The sequence below is a fragment of the Arxiozyma heterogenica genome (genome assembly GCF_036370985.1).
Source record: "Arxiozyma heterogenica strain weizmannii chromosome Unknown scaffold_5, whole genome shotgun sequence".
Lineage (NCBI taxonomy): Eukaryota > Fungi > Ascomycota > Saccharomycetes > Saccharomycetales > Saccharomycetaceae > Arxiozyma > Arxiozyma heterogenica.
The window spans coordinates 447,435-467,987 of record NW_027042658.1 but is presented as its reverse complement, the minus strand read 5'-3'; the positions used below and the strand labels follow the sequence as shown (position 1 = coordinate 467,987).

Here is a 20,553-nt window from a genome sequence, read left to right as displayed (position 1 = left end):
TTATAAAAAATCTTTATTTTTTATGATTTTAATGATTAATATAACTATATTTACGTTTATACGTATTTTTTCAAGAAATGCAATGAAAATAAATTTTGTTTTGTATATAATATAAGAGGATTATAATTTGTTAGTACCAGATCCTATATAGTGGATATTCCGTCGATCTGTTTATACATGGCATATAGAAGATAAGACGAAATGATTTAAATAACATTCAAAACACCAGACCATTTCATTAAATTTGAAAGATGTCATAAGTGTGTGAAAGAAGAGTTTCAATAATGAGGTGTGATGTGCATAGTACAAATATTACAGTAAGAAAAGTAATTTTTTCATTAGGGTATTCCTGATTTTTCGGATAAATTCTCCAATATTTTTCTATTTTTCATGATTTTTTTTTTGATAATATGTTAAGGTAGCCCTAAAGTTTCTTGAGTAGTGTAATGAGATTAGCAAGATCTTCGCAAAACTTACAAAAAGAAAGAAAGGTAAATAGAAAAGAATAATTTGGCATTCGTTGAGACATTTTCTTTTTGTATTACCTCTATTGTGGATTGCTAAATGAGAGGAATTAACAAACCTCAAAGAACTTCTTCGACAACTTTTGGATAATAAGAAGAGTACCCGCTTCATTCATTTACTTTCTTAGGTGTTAGTCATTTACTTATTAATCGGGTTTAAGCGGCCAATATATATTCTTTCTTCTTAATTTAAACTTTAAAAGATTTGCTGGAAAATATCTAAAGAGAGAAATATGTTGGAATTGGGCTTGAATAAAGCTATTACTTTTTTGTCTACCCTTCCAATAGAATATCATGGATTTTCCATTGATTATCCTTTTGGCATAGATCTTTGGTCAATCTTTTCAAAATGTTTTGAAAAGATTATCGGTTATTCTGCAAATGATTTTGTCTTCATTTATGATAAAACACGGTTGGCTAATGGTTATCACGCAGTTGGTTTGATAATGCTATACTATATATTCGTTTTTGGTGGACAGTACGTTTTAAGAAAGTTACATGCTCCCAGTATACGATTTACAACATTGTTCCAAATACATAACTTATTTTTAAGTATAGTGTCGCTTATATTATTATTGTTATTATTAGAACAGATAATTCCAATGGTATATAATAATGGTTTATTTTGGTCTATTTGTTCAGTAGAGGCATTTTCTCCTAAGCTGATAACTATATATTATTTGAATTATCTTATCAAATATTTAGAGTTGTTTGATACAGTATTCTTGATTTTGAGGAAAAAAAGACTTATATTTGTACATACATATCATCATGGTGCTACCGTTTTATTATGTTACACACAATTGATGGGACATACATCTGTAGAATGGGTTCCGATCGGGCTAAACTTGGGTGTTCATGTAATAATGTACTACTATTACTTCTTAACATCATGTGGTATCAGAGTTCGTTGGAAACGTTGGGTTACCAGAATTCAAATTATTCAATTCTTTGTTGATGTTCTATTTGTTTATTTTGTCACTTATACATTTTACGCTAACAAGTACTACAATGGAATTCTTCCAAACATGGGGACATGTTATTTAACACAAGATGCAGCAGCTTATGGGTATTTGATTCTAACTTCATATTTAGTGCTTTTTGTGGCTTTATATATGGGTTTTTTTACAGGTAGAAAGTCTGAAAGAAGGTTGAAACAAAAAATGAAGCGTAAAAGAATCTCTAAGAAAAATTAGTTAATTAAGCTATAGAAAAGCATAAAGTGTCGTTTTATTTATGCTGTATTTTTGGTTGTTTCAATTAATTGTTTCAAAGGTTATATGCATAGATCATCCCACTGGATCATAATTTCGAAAGAAAAAACATTTTAGAAAGGGATGAAGAAAGTATAATCAGGATTTGGTAGATTTTGTGCGTGCAAGTATGTTTTTGAGTTATATATATATATATTAACAAGCCAAAATATGAGAATTAGTTTTTAATGAACAGTAATGTTTCTATACATCTTTGTTTTTATAAATTTTTATGTTGTATTATATATATATCTTGAATAGAGACTTTTTTTTATTCTTATTTTTGAATTTGTTCTTTGATAATTATTATTTTCTTAAAAAAAAATATGTATATTTAAGATTATTTGGAACTACTATTTCTAAAAAATGATATATTGTTCATATGTTTTATAATAAAAGTATTCATTAGTTATCTAAATAACCAAACTTCGTATTATATATTCTATATAAAATTACCAAAAAAATTTTTTTTATTGATTATATTTACAAAGTTCTAGTATAGTGGTATTTTTTAAGCCGGTTCTATTGATATTAAACTGTTCGTTAAAAACTTTAATCTTCAAACATGATTCAAGGAATTCTTCGTCGATATTAGGTGTATAATTTGATAGATAAAGATATTCGTTTCTGATAGAAGAACTGCATTCAGTACAAACAAATTTAACAAGGATTTTAAATAATAATCCAACATCATTTGAGAGATATTTGCTTAAGAAATGACGGCAAATTGGAAGATGGATAAATTCTAATTCTTGTAATGGTGTTAGGAAATTATTTGTTTTTTTATTTTTATAAAATTTGCCGTTATACTCATATTTCTTCATATCAATATACCTGTCGTGTAATTTTTGATATTCAGACGAGACAGAGATCAAATAATGGTTTAGATCAGACTCAATTTCTTGTGACAACAAATCTTTTACTAAACTTAGAACTGGAGTATCTTCATTCATGACAACACTCACTTTATTTGATTCTCCATTTAATTCTACACATTGGAAGGGGAGGCCCTCGAATAAAGGATCAGCTGATTCCTTATAAGTGGTAGGCTTCTTAGTAGGTTCTTTTTTTGTTTGATTTATGTCAATAAACTTATCTAACATACTCAAACCAATATTTGAACAGATCGATATAATTTCTGAAGTTTTATTTGTATAATATATTTTTTGTTGCATTGGTCCATTTATCAAAATGTATGGGATGAAAAAGGAGGCTAATTTAATTGAACTTATCTCTGTTAGCAGTTTCATAGTCTTAATTATATGTGCAAGGCATCTAGTAAACCCCTTAGTATATCTTGAAAAGTAGATTTCTTTTATTATGTTATTAAGTTGTTGTTCAAATTGATGTAATAACATCAAAGAAAATATTGGTAAATACATAGAATCACCAAGTAGATGATTTATGATTGAATATGTCGATTCAAGGAAATTAATCAAAAGATGAACTACTTTAAAATCACTATCTGTAAACTTTTCATTTGTCAAATATGGTTCCATTTCAAGGACTACATCAATAATCTTTTCAAACTGCATTAAGAATTCTATAGCCGTGCTTGGTTTCTTTGGATCAAAATACTTGATACGTGGGACTTTAATTTCCAGTTCATAACAGATATCGACAAAACGAGACGCTTGGATTGGATCGTTGAGAATTTCACTATAAAATAAATTTATTTTACCAAAGATAGACGAACTGATATCAATGTTTTTCAAGTTGATTAAAACATCTATTGGATCAAAGCCTGTGACAGAATCAAAATGTTCTCCAACATTTACATACGTACCAAACAGATTTTCTATGGCTGAACATAGACTTGTTAAAATACAGATTCTTAATTGGTTATTGAATGTGTTACTAGCGGAAGAATTGAATAAACTAATGCTCTCTTTTTTGATATGTTCAAGTATATCTTCATCAGGTAACGTAATAGTCAATGTGGATAGAGAAAGGCCAGGATATCTGTTGTAAAGTTCTTGAAATTTTTGAGATATGAAAAAAACATCGATCTTTTCCTTGATGATATCAATTGGAGTAATAGACAAAGGTATCGTTTTCTGAGTTTGAGTAAATCTGTCGAAATACATTGCAGTGATAACAAAATATCTATTGGACCAAATATGATAACTTAATGAAAAGATTGCAGCATTTTTTATACTTATAAGATTCTTTTGAAAAGTATCCTTGAGTTGATCAAAGGCATTTTCTGCAGTATTAATGGTATCAGCTGTCTTGAAAGAGATGGGGAAATCATGGGAAACAGTATTTCTTAACATATGTTCTATTTCTTCTGAGATATTAACAATATTGTCTTCAATATCAATATTCTTAGCAGAGCTATTTTGAGTGACATATTCTATTAATGAAGAAAATAAAGGATTTTCAGCGAATGACAAAGGTATGTTCTGTGCTATCATCATGAGGGTGAGCAATATATTATTCGATATAAAATCAGTTGTAGAATCGTCATTCTGGATTTCTTCTTCAGTATCTTCGTCTCCATGCATATCATTTTCTTGAGTAATGAGATAGGTATCCTTTAGATTCCTTTTAGAATATACACTTGGACAAGGAGTTATATAAATTCCAGTGGATTGATCAGTTATGGTAGAAATCAAATTGATATTTTGATGTAGTTTTATTTGTGATTTTTTATTATAGAAATCTATGTTAGGATCGATTAAATGGCAGGTTCCTAGATGGAAAATTAAATCAACATTAAATGTCTTTTCATCTTTGATGGTGATAATAGTATCACAATGTTTACATCTCAATAATGATAAATCATCTTTAGCAACTAAAAAATGGGTCCACCATGGGGCATTGTAACTAGTAACAGCGTGTATAGGAACCCATTTATGTGCTCTATCATATATAGTTTCATTTCTAATATCGATTTCTTTAGTAGCCGAAAGTTGATATAACGGGTTATTTTCTATTTTTTTATTTTCAGATTTTAAATGTTTACGTTTTTTTGTAATTTTGCCAGTCTTGGTAGTAGTTTTAATAATGAATTCTTGGTCTGTTTCTGTATCAATTCTATCTATATTTAAATCACCATGAAGCCAGTTTTTCGGTATATCATATAGGGAAGGTAAATCCAAAAGAGTAATTTTTCTGGTATCTTTTGATTTTAACTTATTGGTGTCATTGAAAGTAGGGTCAAAGGTATTGTCATTCGGTTGATGACTAGTGAACGGTGGTAGTTTTGTATTAATGTGTTCATTAATTAATTGAGCAGACATATTTTTAAATAATTGTTTTAATTTCTTATCTTACCCTTCTCTATTGTTTGTTTGTTTGTTTGTCTTCGATTTTGCTGTTTGATTTATTATTGTTCTTCAAGATATATAACTCCAGATTAAATTTGTGTAGATAGACCAAAAAAAATAGCTCGGAGAAACGAGTTTACAGATTGCTTTAGTCTCTTCTTAAAAACTTTCCATCCAAAGGTTATAACGTGTTTATATTCCTGGGTTTGTTTATAGATAGCTCGAAAAGAAAAAAAGAGTAAAAAAAGGAAAAAAAAGGGAACTCTTGGAAACGAAACGTGTTACCCCGACAACACGTGAGAAGTGATATACATTTTGTCGGCGGCTATTTAAAACACCTATACCACCACACAGTAGTATATATTTTTCTTTTTTACTTTACACCCAAATAATATACGATTTGTCAGCGTCATAATTATATATAAAGATAGGTTAGATTTCTTCCAAGAAAGGATTGCCTTCAAAGGTCTGCTATACGAGTATACCCCTCTATTAGTTATGATGGATAATACAATCATGTACATTTATGATAAACTCAATCCATCTTAATCATTTTTGCTGTTAAGACTGAAGTTCACTTTCTTTTTTATTTATTTATATATATATATATTTATTTATTTATTTATTTTGATGCTACCTGACATAACAAGAAATTAAAGCATTTAAATATATATCAATAGTATTATTATTATTAATGAAGTGATAATGTTATACATAAGTATTTAATGACATTCTTATTTTTTTTTTTTATTTTCTTTTTATGCAAATGTGAAAATAGATAATAATAATAATGATTATTGATATTAACATTGTGTCATCTTCTTTTTTACCATTTTTTGTTTTTTATTTTGTGTTTTTTTTATTTTATCAAATTAATAGAATTAAAATAGTTTCACCTACTTTTCTTCTTCTGGTTTTTTTTCTTCTGAGTTGATTTTTTCTGGTTCTTCTTCATCAATGACGGCAGATTCTTGGTCAGCATTAGCTGGTGGAATCAATTTAGGCATATTCTTCCTATGACCTGTGAAAGATCTTGATCTTTGTCCAGAACCACTGAAATTCTTGGATCTGGTGGCTTCTCTATGTAAATCATATTGTTTCTTGGAAAAAACATTTAATTTTTTACCTTCATAAGAAAGAATTTCTTTTGGTTCGTCATTACCATCATCGTCTTTAGTGCTGGAATAATTGTTCAAAAACTCTTCGGCATCCTCAATGGTTTTGAACTCGATGAAAACTTTACCATGAAACTTTTTTTTATGATCTCTTTTCAAACGGATTTGAACAATATTATTATTCAATTGATGGAAGAAGTTTTCTACATTTTCTTGTAATTGGGAAATCATTAATCTTTCCGGATTGAATGGAACCTCCATAACAACCAAAGTTCTTTTTTCTCTTTCAATTCTTGCTTCTTTACCCTTTGATAGGTCTAATGGAACCATTCTTTTAACATTTTCACCGTCTTCGGAGACTTGAAGAATCTTTGATTGACGTAATATTTCAACGACATTTTCAATAGGTCTAAATTTCTTCATACGATTGAATGTGGCTATGGTACTAATTGGCACCCAGCCATCATTCTTCTCTGCTGTAGTTCTAAGAAATCTGTCATATGGAAAATTAAATTCAGAAAAATAAAATTCTACCTGTTTCAAACATTGTTTGGATACTTCTTCAGTAAATTCAATAGGAGAAAAGGAATTCCTTCTTGTAGTTTGAATAGAGTCACCTTCAGCCATTGTAAATGATATTTGTATTAGCTAAGTTATCAGTCCAAAAAATAAAAAAAAAAAAATAGAATTTTTCTTTGTTTTTTTTTTTCTCTTTTTATTTTCTCGTTGCTCGTTATAGTCAGCCTTTTCACCAGACGATTGTCGAATAGATCCTATTCTGAACTATGAGAATCGATTCTAATCTTTTTTTCTTTTACTCCTATCCTTATGTTGTGTTTGTGGTTGATGGAATGAAACAAGTTTCCAAAAGAGATCACTTCTAACAAATTGATGTTTTTTTTTTTTCACCGTTATCATCATCGCCATCGATTTCGTTTTTTATCTTGCCAAACGTTCACTTGTTTGATTACGCGAAAAATAAAAAAAAGTGATATCTGAAAATTGAAAAGAAAAAGATCAGAAAAGACAAATAGCGATTAGGGCTTTGGAAAAATATCAGAGCCTTCTAATGTAGAAGATCTTTTTTCTTTTAGGGTTATAGGGAAAAATTCAATAACTTTTTGAATGAAGCACTAATAGGACCAATTCTCCACAAAATAGATACATACTGATCTGTTTATAATTAATTCATTTGTTTTATCTCACACAGCATGGCTATCTCCGTGTTATTTTCTTTTTTTTAGTAGAAACAGGGATTTGAATAGAAGAGGTGAGTGGGAAGGAGATAGCATCATAGAATATATAATTCAAGACGTATTTTACAAAGAGGTACTTGTAGAAAAGAAAGTTAAAGAGTATAAATGAATAAAACAACAATGGCGTGCCAATTTAACCTTTACAGATTACCTTTTCATTAGTTTCTGTCTTTTTTTTCTCTTTTCTCTCTTCTTTTCAACCATTTATGATAAACATCTCTTGTGTTTAATAGTTGAAAAAAAAAGTACATATATATCTAGATGTTCATCATTGTATGATTTTTTTTTACCATTACATAGAGGAATATATATTTTAACATAAAATATTTCTTGTTTCTGTTTTTATTGTGTATTTGTTTGTTTTTTGGTTTTGTTTTTGTTTTTGGTTTTTTTCCTTTTTTTTTTAAAATCTTTTTATCTTCAATTTCCAACCATACAAAAATGAAAAAAAAAAAAAAAGCCATAAAGATAGAAAATTAAAAGGAATATCGAAAGAGAAATGTAATAAAGAAAGAGATTTTCTTACCTGGCAAGAGTTACTTTTTCGTTTGGAGCATTATGTAGATAAATGAGTTCGTTTGTTTGTTTGTTTGTTTGACACTTTTTCTTTGATTTATCTCACCACGTTTCTAAATAGAAATTTAGGAACAGCAAGAACAATCAAACAAAATAAAACAAAAAAAAAAAAATAAAAAAAAATTAAAAAAGAAAATAAAATAAAAATGGGTCATTTAGTTCTTTATTATTTAAGAGTTGTTTTGGGAGTGATATTGTTGTTGGTGTGTGCCTTATATGGTACGGTCTCTTCGATTATTTTTAAATTGATTGGTAAACAGTATCTATCGCAATGGAGTACAGCACGTTGTTACTACTATGTTATGAAGTATGGTATGGGGATCGATGTTAAAGTTATTGGTGAAGAAAAGTTGGCAAATAAACCATTCGTTGCTATTTCAAACCACCAATCTACATTAGATATTCTTATGTTAGGAAGAATGTTTCCCAAAGGATGTACTGTTACAGCAAAGAAATCCTTAAAATATGTCCCTCTTTTGGGTTGGTTCATGGCTCTAAGTGGTACTTTTTTCTTAGATAGAAGCAGTAGAGAAAAGAGTGTTAAAACATTAAATAAAGGGTTACAACAAATTAAGGAAAAGAAGAGAGCATTATGGATTTTCCCCGAAGGCACAAGATCATATGCTACTACTTTAGATATTTTGCCATTTAAGAAAGGTGCGTTCCATTTAGCTCAACAAGGAAATATCCCAGTTGTGCCTGTCGTTGTCTCCAACACAAGTACTATCATGAATCCAAAGAATAAAGTATTTAATAGAGGCGTCATCACTGTTAAAGTGTTGGATCCAGTCTCTACCGATGGATTAGCTAAAGAAGATGTTGGTGAGTTTAGTGAAACTATTAGAGAGTCAATGTTAAAAGAATTAAAAGAAATTGGTTACTCTAAACCAATCAATGACACCACGGTACCACAGGAATATATTGATTATATGAACAAAAAGGGCCAGACAAAGAAGCCTGGAGATAATGTTGTTGGTGTTTCTACTGGTGTTTCTATTAACGCATGATTCTAAAGCTTAACAAAAAAATAAAAAAATAAAGAGAAAGAAATAAAATCTGAATACTAAGAGTGGAAATTAATGATTTATGTTCATTCAGATGTATATATATCTGTGTATTTGCTTTTTTTTTTTTTTTAGATTTCTCTTATTATTTTGGTAGGTTGATTAAAAAGCATTGATTTTTTTTTTTTTACTTGTATAGAGTTATATGTTGATTATTTATATGTTAATCTAAATTGAGATTTATCTACTAGTCAATTACTTCGAACTGTATATATAGCTAGAGAGATACGGTTGGATAGATGAATATTAATTATTCAACTATACATTACCTTTGGTTATGCGGAATTTGACGGGATTTGAAGAAGCCGGATGTGTTTTCATTTTTGTGTTTTGTTTTTTGATTTTTATCGTAGGGAAATTTGTTGATCTGTTTTTTTTTGATTATAATGTGATTTGAAATTTTTTTCTTTTTTCGTATTGGGTTTGTTAGAGTTGTATAGATATTGCTTTGCAATAACTTGATAACATTAGAAGGTTATTTTGTATTCAATTGTGATTTGGTCTGTTGATTGTATAAAATAAGATTCCTAATATTGTTGACTCTTTAAATATATCCAGATAACAATAATTTTCTTTTAATTTTGATTTTTTTCCTTTTTTTTTTTATTTGTTAAGATTATAATAAAACAGTAAATAGTAAAAATTATAAAAACTAATTTTTACTGATTTTAAGCTGTAAATAGTTACTTTATATTAACAAGTTTCATTTAATTTCCCAAGTTATCTTTTTTTTGTTACATCTGTTTATTTATATTGCATCGGATTCCTATATTATAAAAATATATATGTATAGAATGGCTACTGCTATGACATCAGCATCAACTACCACCACCTCATCTACTGTTACTGCTACAAATGCTTCTCAAACTACAAAAAAATCGACAAGTTGGGCACAAGCAGCTGCTAGATCTGCTCCACCAAATATTAAGAAAAATGAAAAAAAGGTGGAATCTAAAGTTACTAAGGTGATTGTCTCAACAACTGACTCAAATTCTATTCCTAAAAAGAAAACAGTTACTTCCAATGGTAATACAAATCCTAATATCAGCAACAAAAATAATAATAATGGTGTTAGTAGTGGCAGTAATGCTAATAACAAAAAACATTCTAATAGACAGTCGTACAATAGAAACGAAGTCAGATCCTATATGAATGATTTGTTCACGAAATATGCGAAAAGTCCTAAGACAACACCATATCGGAATGTGGTAAGGAATAATAAACATTTACCAAATGAAAGTTGGGATACAGTTCAATCCAAAAGCAATAGAAATAGGAATAAAAAATACGGGCTATTGATCGAAGTATCCAAGCTATTAAAATAATTAATGATACATGTAACTGCATTGAATTATTCATATATACATATATATATTTGTATTATATATATGTATACGTTAGTATTAATCAAAAAATGGTAATGAGATATTTGAAAGAAAGATGAAGGGTAAGTGGAAGAAAACATTTAAAATAGATAATTTAAAATGTATGTATATGTCACTTTAATGATTAGGGAGTGTCCATGTTTTTTCCACTATATATCTTCATTAGTATATAGAATATTGTATATGGTTACACGGTTGAAGATTTTACCGAAAAGAGAACAATAAAAAAAAAGAGGAAGAGAGGAAAAATCATTGAAGACTCATGTCATAGAGAAAACATAACTCTTTAAAATGGAGTCATAATGATTACATTTTACTCAATAATAGCTAGTTTGTGAAAACGATCTACAGTTTTTCAAGTTATCTACATCTTCTGTGGTCTGTTAAATTATGAAGTTGTTTATTCTGTATGGACTTTGAACCTACAAGATATAAGCAATACTAATCATTGTTTAATCAATTTTTTTCTTTAATATATTGGCACCTTATTTCTTCTGTTTTAAAGAGTTAGTTAAAAGAGATATAGTATACACATACAGGCATACGTATTGACTATTAGATAAACAAGATAGAAAATAAGTAAATATATAAGAAGAAAGTTTTTTGTCGGTTTATTGATGGCTTTATCTACTGTGGAGCACTATTTGTCGTATTACTTGCGAGTACTACTACCTCATTTTTTATCATCAAAGACATCACATAAATTAGCATATATTTTTTCTTTGTTTTCTGCTATTACATCGGGTTTTATTGCATTAATTTCATTATATTCATTTCCATGGCAAGTCAAATTAAATTATACTTCTACACAAATTAATATCATTTCAAGTATAGCTAATTTGGGTGCATATTTGACTCCACCTATCTTAGGTGTGATTGCTGATCTTCATGGTCCTATCACTTTAAGCTGTTTGGCTATTCTTGGGTTTGTTCCAAGTTATTCATACTTGGCATATTCATTTAATAATCCAGAGTTCTCTATGTCACAATCTTCTTTTACTGGTTCAGTTTTCTGTTTCTTTGTTATTGGAATCTCTACTAGTGCGTTATATTTCAGTGCATTATTAACTTGTACAAAACTGTATCCACACAGAAAATTGCTATCTATCAGTTTACCTACTACGTGTATCGGGATATCTAGTCTAATTGGATCTCAGGTATTAAAATTGGAAACATTTTGGATTTATGATCCAATAAACAATTTAAAATATTTGGATTTATATAAGGTGTTTAAGAGTCTAGCACAACTGTACGTTATCATTGGTATTTCGGCATGGATTGCTACGGGAACCGTTTCTATGATACAGTCTAACGAAAGTTCAGAATCACAGAATTTGGAAGAAGAAGAAGTGATAGATAGTACACATAGTAATAGTGTTGAAAATACTTCACATAATGAGACTGTAGCCTTATTAAGACCTTCTACATCCTCTCTTTCAATTAGTTCAGCAATGTTGACAGCTCAAGAGAACCATAAAGAATCGGATGTTACGAGAATAATGCATAAATCTGTCTTTCATGATCCAACATTATATTTGTTTGGAGTTACAATGTTATTATCACTAGGTCCATTAGAAATGTTTATTACCGATATGGGATCATTAGCAAATGTTTTATTAGGTGGGAGAGCGCCATTGCATGAGAATTTATCAAGCTCATTAATATCTCTATTTGCCATATCATCCACCATGATAAGACTTATTGTTGGGTTGATAAGTGACTATTTAATATTTAATAAAAAATCGTTGAAATTGATTCTATTACTATTGTTAAGTCTAACTTTATTTGCTCAGCTATTAATTGTTTCATATTCTACAAAGTGGCCAGCCAATAAAGAATTAAATATATCAAAGATATTAATTGTGGATTTACTATTTGGCTGTGTTTATGGTGGACTTTTCACAATATATCCAACAATAGTACTCACTGTGTGGGGACAAGCATCTTTTGGTAGTGCATATGGTTCATTGATGATTGCACCTGCATTGGGTGCCACACTCTCATGTTTGCAGTATGCCCATGTTTATGATACTCGTTGTGTGAAAAATGTAATAAATTCATGTATTTCACAGGTGTATTATTTTGGTACCTTTCAATTGACAGTTTCATTAATAACAACCATTCTAATTTTGAAATCTTGGTACAGAAGAGGAATTCGTGTATAACTTTGTTGTTTTGTTTTCTCTTGAAGACATTTCTTTGGTGTATTTTGAAATGTTTTGACACCGTAGTCTATTTTGATTGTTTATTTAGACTTAATAGATGTGCCTGGTTTGGGATTTTTTTTTAATCTTTTCATTAACTTTTTTAATAATATCTCAGATAGAATAGAGCATTTTAATAATATTCTGTAAAAGAAGCGTTTATTTAAAAGGCAATGGTAATGATGATATATATATTTTACAATATCAAGTAATGTTTATTCAAATTACTATCATAAGAGCGGCGAATTAGGTTGAAGCAATCTCCCAGTACTTTTCTGACACCTTTATAATATTTTTTTTTACAATATATTGTTGTGCAAAGAAAGATGTTTTGTGGTGTATAGACTTGTGAGATACAATGGTATTTTGAGAGGCTAACATAAAAAAGGCTAGAAAATGTTATAGATATACAAGTAAGAGATAGAATATATATATATATATATTATTTATATATTGTGAATCTCAAAACTAGGCCTGTTCTATTCTATTTTAAAGCCTCTAAATTGACGCTAATAAATATTGAAAGTTTAGTAATATTCTTAACATTAATGTTTAAAGTTTGGTTTGGAAAACTGAGGGTTGACGATATTTTTCTAAACTTTCCTTTTTGCAAATTTTACAAACATAGATAAAAGCAGGAGTAACCAACATAAGTACAAGAGAGCAGCCAAGGAGAAGAACGAACAAGAAGAACAAGAATAAAGAACAAGGAACCAAGGATTAAATAAGTAGAGATATATAGTATATAAGTGTATACTATTAGGTTAGCTTAGACTAGAAATATAGATATATAGATACATAGGAATACTACCTCTAGAGATATATCAAGAGTCTATATCTTAATATTTATCCAGGTGAAATATTATTGAGATTTCAACAAGATTAACTGTTATCACAAACACATAACCCAAGGGATTTTTTACATTTGCCCCTCTTTCAAGAAACAAATTCCACGTTGTTTCTAAACCAGGGTCTGTTCCTTTTAAATTTCTCAATTAATCTCATCAATTCTCTCTTGGGCAAAATTTTCCTTAAGCCTTCTCTGCTAACATGGACTGGATCTACTTCTGTACATCCGTCCAACATCACTAGTAACACTTCCTGATTATGGTCATTCATTTTCATATCTATGATCCTAATAATACGTCGATTTTGTTTTCTCAATTCTTCTAGTGTAAATTTTGGAACCTGGTGAAATTGAGTATCAGTACTTACATAATGTTTTACTGATCTAATATTGAACACATTATGTCTTTTCAAGCTTAATTCACCTCTCTTAATTTTAACATTCAGATCACCAACTATGTGATTTACTTCAAATGGTCCAAACCACGTATAATGGAATTTACGACCAGCACTATTTTTCACATACGCGTCTTTATGCACTAATACCTTATCTCCGTGTTTAAATAATTCTGGATCTCTATGTCTTTTATTATAATGTAACGATTGTCGGTCTTGTGCCTCAACTATTGTATCTCTAAACATTAAAAGCGCAGCTTCCATATTATGCAAGTAAATTTCCATGGCCTTATATGCATTTTGTCTTCCAATATCTCCTTTAGGAATCACGTATTTCTGTTTGTCCCACTTTGGATTATATAAACCACTAAATCTTTCCTTATACCCACGTAACGCAACAAAGGGAGACGCACCTAATGAAACTTAAAACGTAGTATTATATGCAAATGCTGCTAACGGTAAATATTCTACCCATTTTGGTTTATTCTTAACATATGTTCTAATAGTTTCTACCATTGTTTTATTCAAACGTTCTACTTGACCATCACTTTGGGGATTGTAAGATGTTGAGAAACCTGTAGTGATTTCTAACCTTGCAGCAAATTCCTCCCAAATTGAATTAACAAATTTTGGATCTCTATCTGACACAATAAATCTTGGAATACCATATTGTAATACCACCTCTGTCAAAAGTATACTTGCAATCTCTTGAGTGGAAACTTTCTTATTCATAGTTTTAAAAATTGCCCATTTAGTCAATCTATCTGTGATTACCATTATTTGATCACATCCCTCATCTAATGACATACCTGACACAAAATCAATATTGATAGCCTCAAATCGTCTAGTAGGAATTTATAAAGGATGATAAATACCAATAGGTAACAAATGTGAATTTTTAGCTTTCTGACATGACTCACAACTTCTTACAAATTTGATAATCATGTTTTTCATCTTCCTCCAATAATAAAATGCAGCAATCTTAGCATATGTTCTATTCATACCAGGGTGTCCTGCAGCTTTAGAACTATGGTAAGTACGTACTATTTCATATTGTAATTCTTTAGTAGGAATCACCAATCTATCTTGAAATCCAACTATCAAACCATAATACAATAGCCCATTGTCCAATTTATATCTTTTAATGATTGTTCTCCATTCCCTTGGACACTTCTCCGTCCCTTTCAAAATCTCAAGCACCTGGTTGAGGAATACATTATGTTTATAGGACTTCCTAATTTTCTTCACCATAAAATCTTCCATATTACCTGTACTAACACATATCTTCTTAATGGAAATTCGAGACAAACTATCAGCCTTATTATGTTCACCTGGGATATATTTAACATTAAAATCATAATCTGCAAGCTAACTAATCCATCTTTATAATCGACTATTCAATTCAGTACTCTTCATAATAGTTTCCAAGGACTTATGATCTGTGCATAATTCAAAATTTTTACCGACAAGGCAATGTCTCCATGTTTTTAACGCATGAACGATTGCATAAAATTCTTTATCACGAATAGGCCAATTTAACTGGTAGTGAACTAATACCTTACTCAAATATGCAACAACACCTACTGTCTTACTTTCATCATCAACTAACTCTAGCACGGCACCTACAGCAAGCGTACTAGCATCCGTAGCTACTCTTACTTTGTATTTCTCATTAAAGGGACATAAAATCGGACCTTTCATTAAGGTTTCCTTCAACATTTGGAATGCAGCGGTTTGTTGTATGTTCCATTCTTGTTTACCTGCCATATAATCGTATAATGGTCTAGCAATGTGACTAAATTTCTTCACAAAACGTCTAAAATAACCACATAACCCTAAAAATGATCCTGCTTCTTTTGGTGTCTTAGGTATAGGCCACTCGGTAATAGCTTCAACTTTTCTTGGATCCATATGTATACCTTCTTTATCAATGTAATGACCTAGCCAAAATATACTTTGTTGAAATAACGCACATTTAGATTCCTTAACATACAATTTAATTGATCTCAACAATTGTAATACTTCTCTAACGTCTTATAAATGTTGTTCTTTAGAGGATGAATACACTAATATATCATCTAAGTAAACCAGTACCTTTTTGTTTAAAATATCACGAAATAAGTCATTCATTACCATCTGAAACGTTGATGGTGCGTTCGTTAACCCAAATGGCATCACACGCCAAGCATATTGTCCTAGATGTGTGACAATAGCTGTCTTCGCTTGATCTTGCTCTGCAGTTGGTATTTGATGATATCCTGAGATTAAATCCAATGACGTAAACCACTTAGCATCATATAAATGATCAAATAAATCTTCAATTAGTGGTAACGGAAATCTTGACTTAATTGTCACGGCATTTAATCGTTTAAAATCACAACATAATCTCTTAGAACCATCTTTCTTCTTTACAAACAATACAGGAGCACCATATAGAGATGTAGTGGGATAAATTTTACCTGCAGAAATCAACTCATCAATTTGTCTTTCTAATTCTTCACGTTCGTCAATGGATAATCGGTAAGCTCTACTATAAGTTGGTTTTGAATCAGCGACCACGTCAATGACATGCTTGATCTCGCCTCTATAATCAATTGCCTTAGGTAACTCTTTATAAAAGACATCACTAAACTCTTGCTTAACCAATTCTGATTCATAACAATTTCCAACTGCCACGACACTGTCCACATTCATCTGGATTCTACGAATCAACAAAACTGCTGAAAAATTTATATCTTTATTACCACGCAGAGTCTTATTCATTTTTGCAGCACTAATTCTCTTGATGGGTAAAACACAATTAACATTTAATTCCTTACTCTTAATCTTAGACTTCTCAGAGTCAACTTTATAACCCGGGTAGTTACTTCTCGTAACCTTTTCTCCAGGAATAAATGGATTAACTTTCATATGATCATGTAGATAGTTTAAAGCATCGCACTTCCTTCCTGCAAGCCACAAAGCATCTTCAGTAGTCGTCATTTTCACACTCTTGAGAGTCGCAACTCCCTTTTCATTATCGTAATTCCTCGTCTCAAACTTAGAATCCGATCTGCTTAACTCTGCATCAAGATCTGCAATCTCGACACCAATTCCTAAATTATAGCCTACGTAGTTATCTGAGATGTCCCCCAACATCACATTCGCAATGTTGACACCCTCAGAATCCGGCTCTTTTAAAGGTTTCACCTCGCATGAATACTCTTTGTTTGACTTAACTACAGTGTTTCCACCGTACGTCATACTCCCCACCTTACAGGCATTTGTACCATGGCTCAAAAAATTCGCCAAACGTTTCCACAGTAGCAGAAGTATAACCGTCCAACTTCCTACCTGCCGTTTCTGCTTCTTTTAACCACCGTATGGCTACATCCATATACGCAAAAATAAAGTCTAGACCTAATAACAACAACTCTTGTACTGATTCGCTTGAGACCAAAAAACATGTTACTTCAACCTCAATGTCAAAGATAACGAAGGATACATCTACGCACATATTTGTCTGTAGCTTCTCTTCATCTGGATTTATTCCGTCTAAAGACCACGTCTGATCTAACTTCCGGACCTTCAATCCTAATGTTTTCACTAAATCTTTTCCAATAATGGAAACTTGAGCACCCGAATCCAATTCTGCTTTTACTACTTTATCTCCAATCTTAACATTCTTCTTTAAAGATTCTTGAACGATAGGATCTTTGTTCTTTTTAATTCTAGCAACCATTGCCCTTAATTCTGTCCTCGGGCCAATCTCGTTTGAGGACCTCACTAGTTTTTCGATGTATTATTAATTGAGTACTTACATTGGTGAGCCAAATGACTCATTTTGTTACACTTGAAACATTTGACAGGCTTCCTTTTCTCCATCCCTTTATAGGATTTGGAAATTTTAAAATTCAACTTGGTCCTGTTTGGTTGAGCTTGCTTGAAAGTATTTTCATAATTACAAGCCATGTCCAATAATTGTGTCCACGTTGTAGTTTCTGGAGGTCTATTATTCAAAATATACCCGGTTAATCCAATTGGGATTCGACGATAAAATTCACCCGCCAAAAACTGTTCTGAGATGAATTCAGGAGCTACATCTACTAACTCTTGAAAATCATCACCAATTTTCTTCATGGACTTACCTTCTGGGTTGTAATTTCTACATTTATCAATAAATTCCCAGAAAGGGTTATTTGAACCAAACCTTTTCTCAATACCATGAATTGCATGTTTCAATGTTGTAAAAGTGTGTTCTTCGTTCTCGTACCACGCTTTTGCTGCCCCCTTCAAACGTAATTTAATCAATTGTAACATAAAACTATCATCAGGAATAGACTCGGAATAGATTTGATAAAATATATCAACAGAATCTTTCCAAGCTTTAAAATCTGTTTTGGGGTCGTTAGTCTTACCATCATAGTAATCCTTAACTTCAGCAGCAAATTTCTCTTTTAATTGTTGATCACTTAATCTTTTGTTATGACCATAATCTTCAGCAGCACTCTTACCTTCAGTCTTCTTATTGACCTCATCTAACTTAACACGTAATGCATTATTTTGATTAGCGAGTTCACGAATCAACTTGTTTTGCTTAACTTGTTCTGAAATAAGTTGTGCAATTAATTCATTAGATAAACCTTTTCTTTCTTGACTTTTGTTATCAGAAACAACTTCTTTTTCGATAGAAAAATTTTGCACAGTAGAACTCTGATCGTTACCTGACATTTTTAAAAATAATAATCAATGAAAACAGCAATACTACTCAATAAATATAACAGAATTTTAGTGACGCTACCAAATGTAATAACCCAAAGATTATGTGTTTCTGATAACAGTTAATCTTGTTGAAATCTCAATAATATTTCACTTGGATAGATATAAGATATAGACTCTTTCCATATCTCTAGATGTAATATTCCTATATATCTATATATCTATATCCCTAATCTAAGTTAACCTAATAGTATACACTTATATACTATATCTAAACTTAGGTAGTCCTTGGTTCCTTGTTCCTTCTTCTTGGTTGCTCTCTTGTAATTATGTTGGTTACTCCTGTTTTTATGTGTGTTTGTAAAATTTTACAAAAAGGAAAGTTTAGAAAAATATCGTCAACCCTCATTTTTCTAAACAAGCCCTAAACAGTAATATCCCTGATATTACATATTATAAGTACAAAAATTGCAAAAAGAACTCCTCATAGGGGGCTCGAACCCCTGACATTTCGGTTGCCCTCGATTAAACATGTGTTTAAAAGCCGAACGCTCTACCAACTGAGCTAACAAGGACGAGTTCTTCGCTCCTCGTTGTGGAATAGAATAGTTATTACCATCAAGATTACATAAGATTCTGAATGAATCTAGAACTACTTATTGTATTAATAAGCCATACACGTACTACAACATTAGATGCTGCATAATAAAAAGATTAGATTACATAAGATTTTGGCAAATCTAGAATTTACCTATGGTTTTAATAAGTCCCACGTGTATTACTAATTACCATAATTAAGGAATTGGGGTGCAATTCTAATCCACTAGTGTACCTAAATTAATGTAATAAATTTTAGGGTTTGAATCAGTCAGATCATTAATGTACTAATCTGAATAGTTGATCCAGCTCCAGAAAACATACAAAAGGACAACGTTTTCTGGAGATAAAAGATCTTCTTCCATAACCATTTCTTGTAAATAATTTATATATTATATGTAAACGTAAATAGAATAGCAAGCAATTAACAAGAAGTAACTTCGAATATATATATTAGCTTGATATAAACTGTTCAATATATAAGACCGTTTTAGTAATTATATTATCGCCTATAGTTGATTACTGTCTCGATTATTTGAATAACTGTTAATATTATTTGTGCTTCCCTGAAATACACAAAAGAATCTGACAATTTAATAGTACAACACTCCCTTTACTGAAAGAATAGAAATAAGTACTTAATTAGATGTGTTATTTGTTAGTGTTTGGTCTAAATTGACAAGTAATATAGAAATACGTTATCGCCCATTATAGGATAATATATATTATTCTATACATAAACTCGATACTATTATTAGTTTTTTTTATGAATATATTGCTTCACATTTTTCTTGAAACATATGAATTTAAAAGGAAATAAAACACATACAAAAATGGAATCAACATTTTCTATTATTGGTTTTTTATAATATTGTTTACAGACGAAGTTCAAGATCAATTATTATGATGTGACTTTTTATTTTTCGATAAAAAAGAGAATGATGACAAATTGTAGTATATGTGTTGAAAAATGAGAGTTTATTACTGTTATTTTCATAAGAATTATTTTTAATTAGTTTTTCTGTATATTATGTAGTGTACGAATGTACCATGATATCAGGAAGATATTTTATTTTTCACCAACAGTATTTTTCAGAGATTTGAAAAGGAATGAAAAACTTAAAAGAAGCCCTGAAGTAAATATAAGAATTTATACTATATACACTATATAATAAGTATATAGATGTATTTAGTACACAAAAAAACAAGCATCTATAACTTAATGATGTCAGCCGTTAACATAGACGCTGAGGGTTCCAAATTTCAACAATATGTTGTTAACATAGTATAAATTTTATGCATCTTATATTATTAAGCTTAACTTCACAATTCATTGTTAAGCTGTCTTACAACACTGTTTGGAGTAA

At 30.2% G+C, this 20,553-nt stretch overlaps 8 protein-coding genes and 1 non-coding gene across 9 annotated transcripts; 4 read left to right on the top strand and 5 right to left on the bottom strand.

The window, feature by feature from the left end:
* Positions 1–757: 757 nt before the first annotated feature.
* PWA37_004049 (elongation of very long chain fatty acids protein) lies at positions 758–1,720 on the top strand (the record flags this gene model as incomplete). Its single annotated transcript, XM_064860552.1, has 1 exon — positions 758–1,720. One exon carries the CDS (start codon positions 758–760, stop codon positions 1,718–1,720), a length of 963 nt encoding a protein of 320 aa, XP_064717569.1.
* A 527-nt stretch (positions 1,721–2,247) lies between these two features.
* PWA37_004048 (uncharacterized protein) lies at positions 2,248–5,022 on the bottom strand (the record flags this gene model as incomplete). The annotated part of the gene is made up of 1 exon (XM_064860551.1): positions 2,248–5,022. The coding sequence occupies one exon, from the start codon at positions 5,020–5,022 to the stop codon at positions 2,248–2,250; it is 2,775 nt and encodes a 924-aa protein (XP_064717568.1).
* Positions 5,023–5,945: 923 nt separating this feature from the next.
* LHP1 (tRNA maturation protein LHP1) lies at positions 5,946–6,791 on the bottom strand (the record flags this gene model as incomplete). The annotated part of the gene is made up of 1 exon (XM_064860550.1): positions 5,946–6,791. One exon carries the CDS (start codon positions 6,789–6,791, stop codon positions 5,946–5,948), a length of 846 nt encoding a protein of 281 aa, XP_064717567.1.
* A 1,351-nt stretch (positions 6,792–8,142) lies between these two features.
* Positions 8,143–9,003, top strand: SLC1 (1-acylglycerol-3-phosphate O-acyltransferase SLC1; the record flags this gene model as incomplete). Its single annotated transcript, XM_064860549.1, has 1 exon — positions 8,143–9,003. The coding sequence occupies one exon, from the start codon at positions 8,143–8,145 to the stop codon at positions 9,001–9,003; it is 861 nt and encodes a 286-aa protein (XP_064717566.1).
* Positions 9,004–9,845: 842 nt separating this feature from the next.
* On the top strand, positions 9,846–10,385 carry PBP4 (Pbp4p; the record flags this gene model as incomplete). The annotated part of the gene is made up of 1 exon (XM_064860548.1): positions 9,846–10,385. One exon carries the CDS (start codon positions 9,846–9,848, stop codon positions 10,383–10,385), a length of 540 nt encoding a protein of 179 aa, XP_064717565.1.
* A 677-nt stretch (positions 10,386–11,062) lies between these two features.
* Positions 11,063–12,610, top strand: MCH1 (Mch1p; the record flags this gene model as incomplete). The annotated part of the gene is made up of 1 exon (XM_064860547.1): positions 11,063–12,610. The coding sequence occupies one exon, from the start codon at positions 11,063–11,065 to the stop codon at positions 12,608–12,610; it is 1,548 nt and encodes a 515-aa protein (XP_064717564.1).
* Positions 12,611–15,925: 3,315 nt separating this feature from the next.
* On the bottom strand, positions 15,926–17,134 carry PWA37_004043 (reverse transcriptase family protein; the record flags this gene model as incomplete). The annotated part of the gene is made up of 1 exon (XM_064860546.1): positions 15,926–17,134. The coding sequence occupies one exon, from the start codon at positions 17,132–17,134 to the stop codon at positions 15,926–15,928; it is 1,209 nt and encodes a 402-aa protein (XP_064717563.1).
* Positions 17,135–17,656: 522 nt separating this feature from the next.
* PWA37_004042 (uncharacterized protein) lies at positions 17,657–18,601 on the bottom strand (the record flags this gene model as incomplete). Its single annotated transcript, XM_064860545.1, has 1 exon — positions 17,657–18,601. The coding sequence occupies one exon, from the start codon at positions 18,599–18,601 to the stop codon at positions 17,657–17,659; it is 945 nt and encodes a 314-aa protein (XP_064717562.1).
* A 468-nt stretch (positions 18,602–19,069) lies between these two features.
* Positions 19,070–19,164, bottom strand: PWA37_004041. The gene has a single exon. It is a non-coding gene; the product is annotated as a tRNA-Lys (tRNA).
* Positions 19,165–20,553: the final 1,389 nt, after the last annotated feature.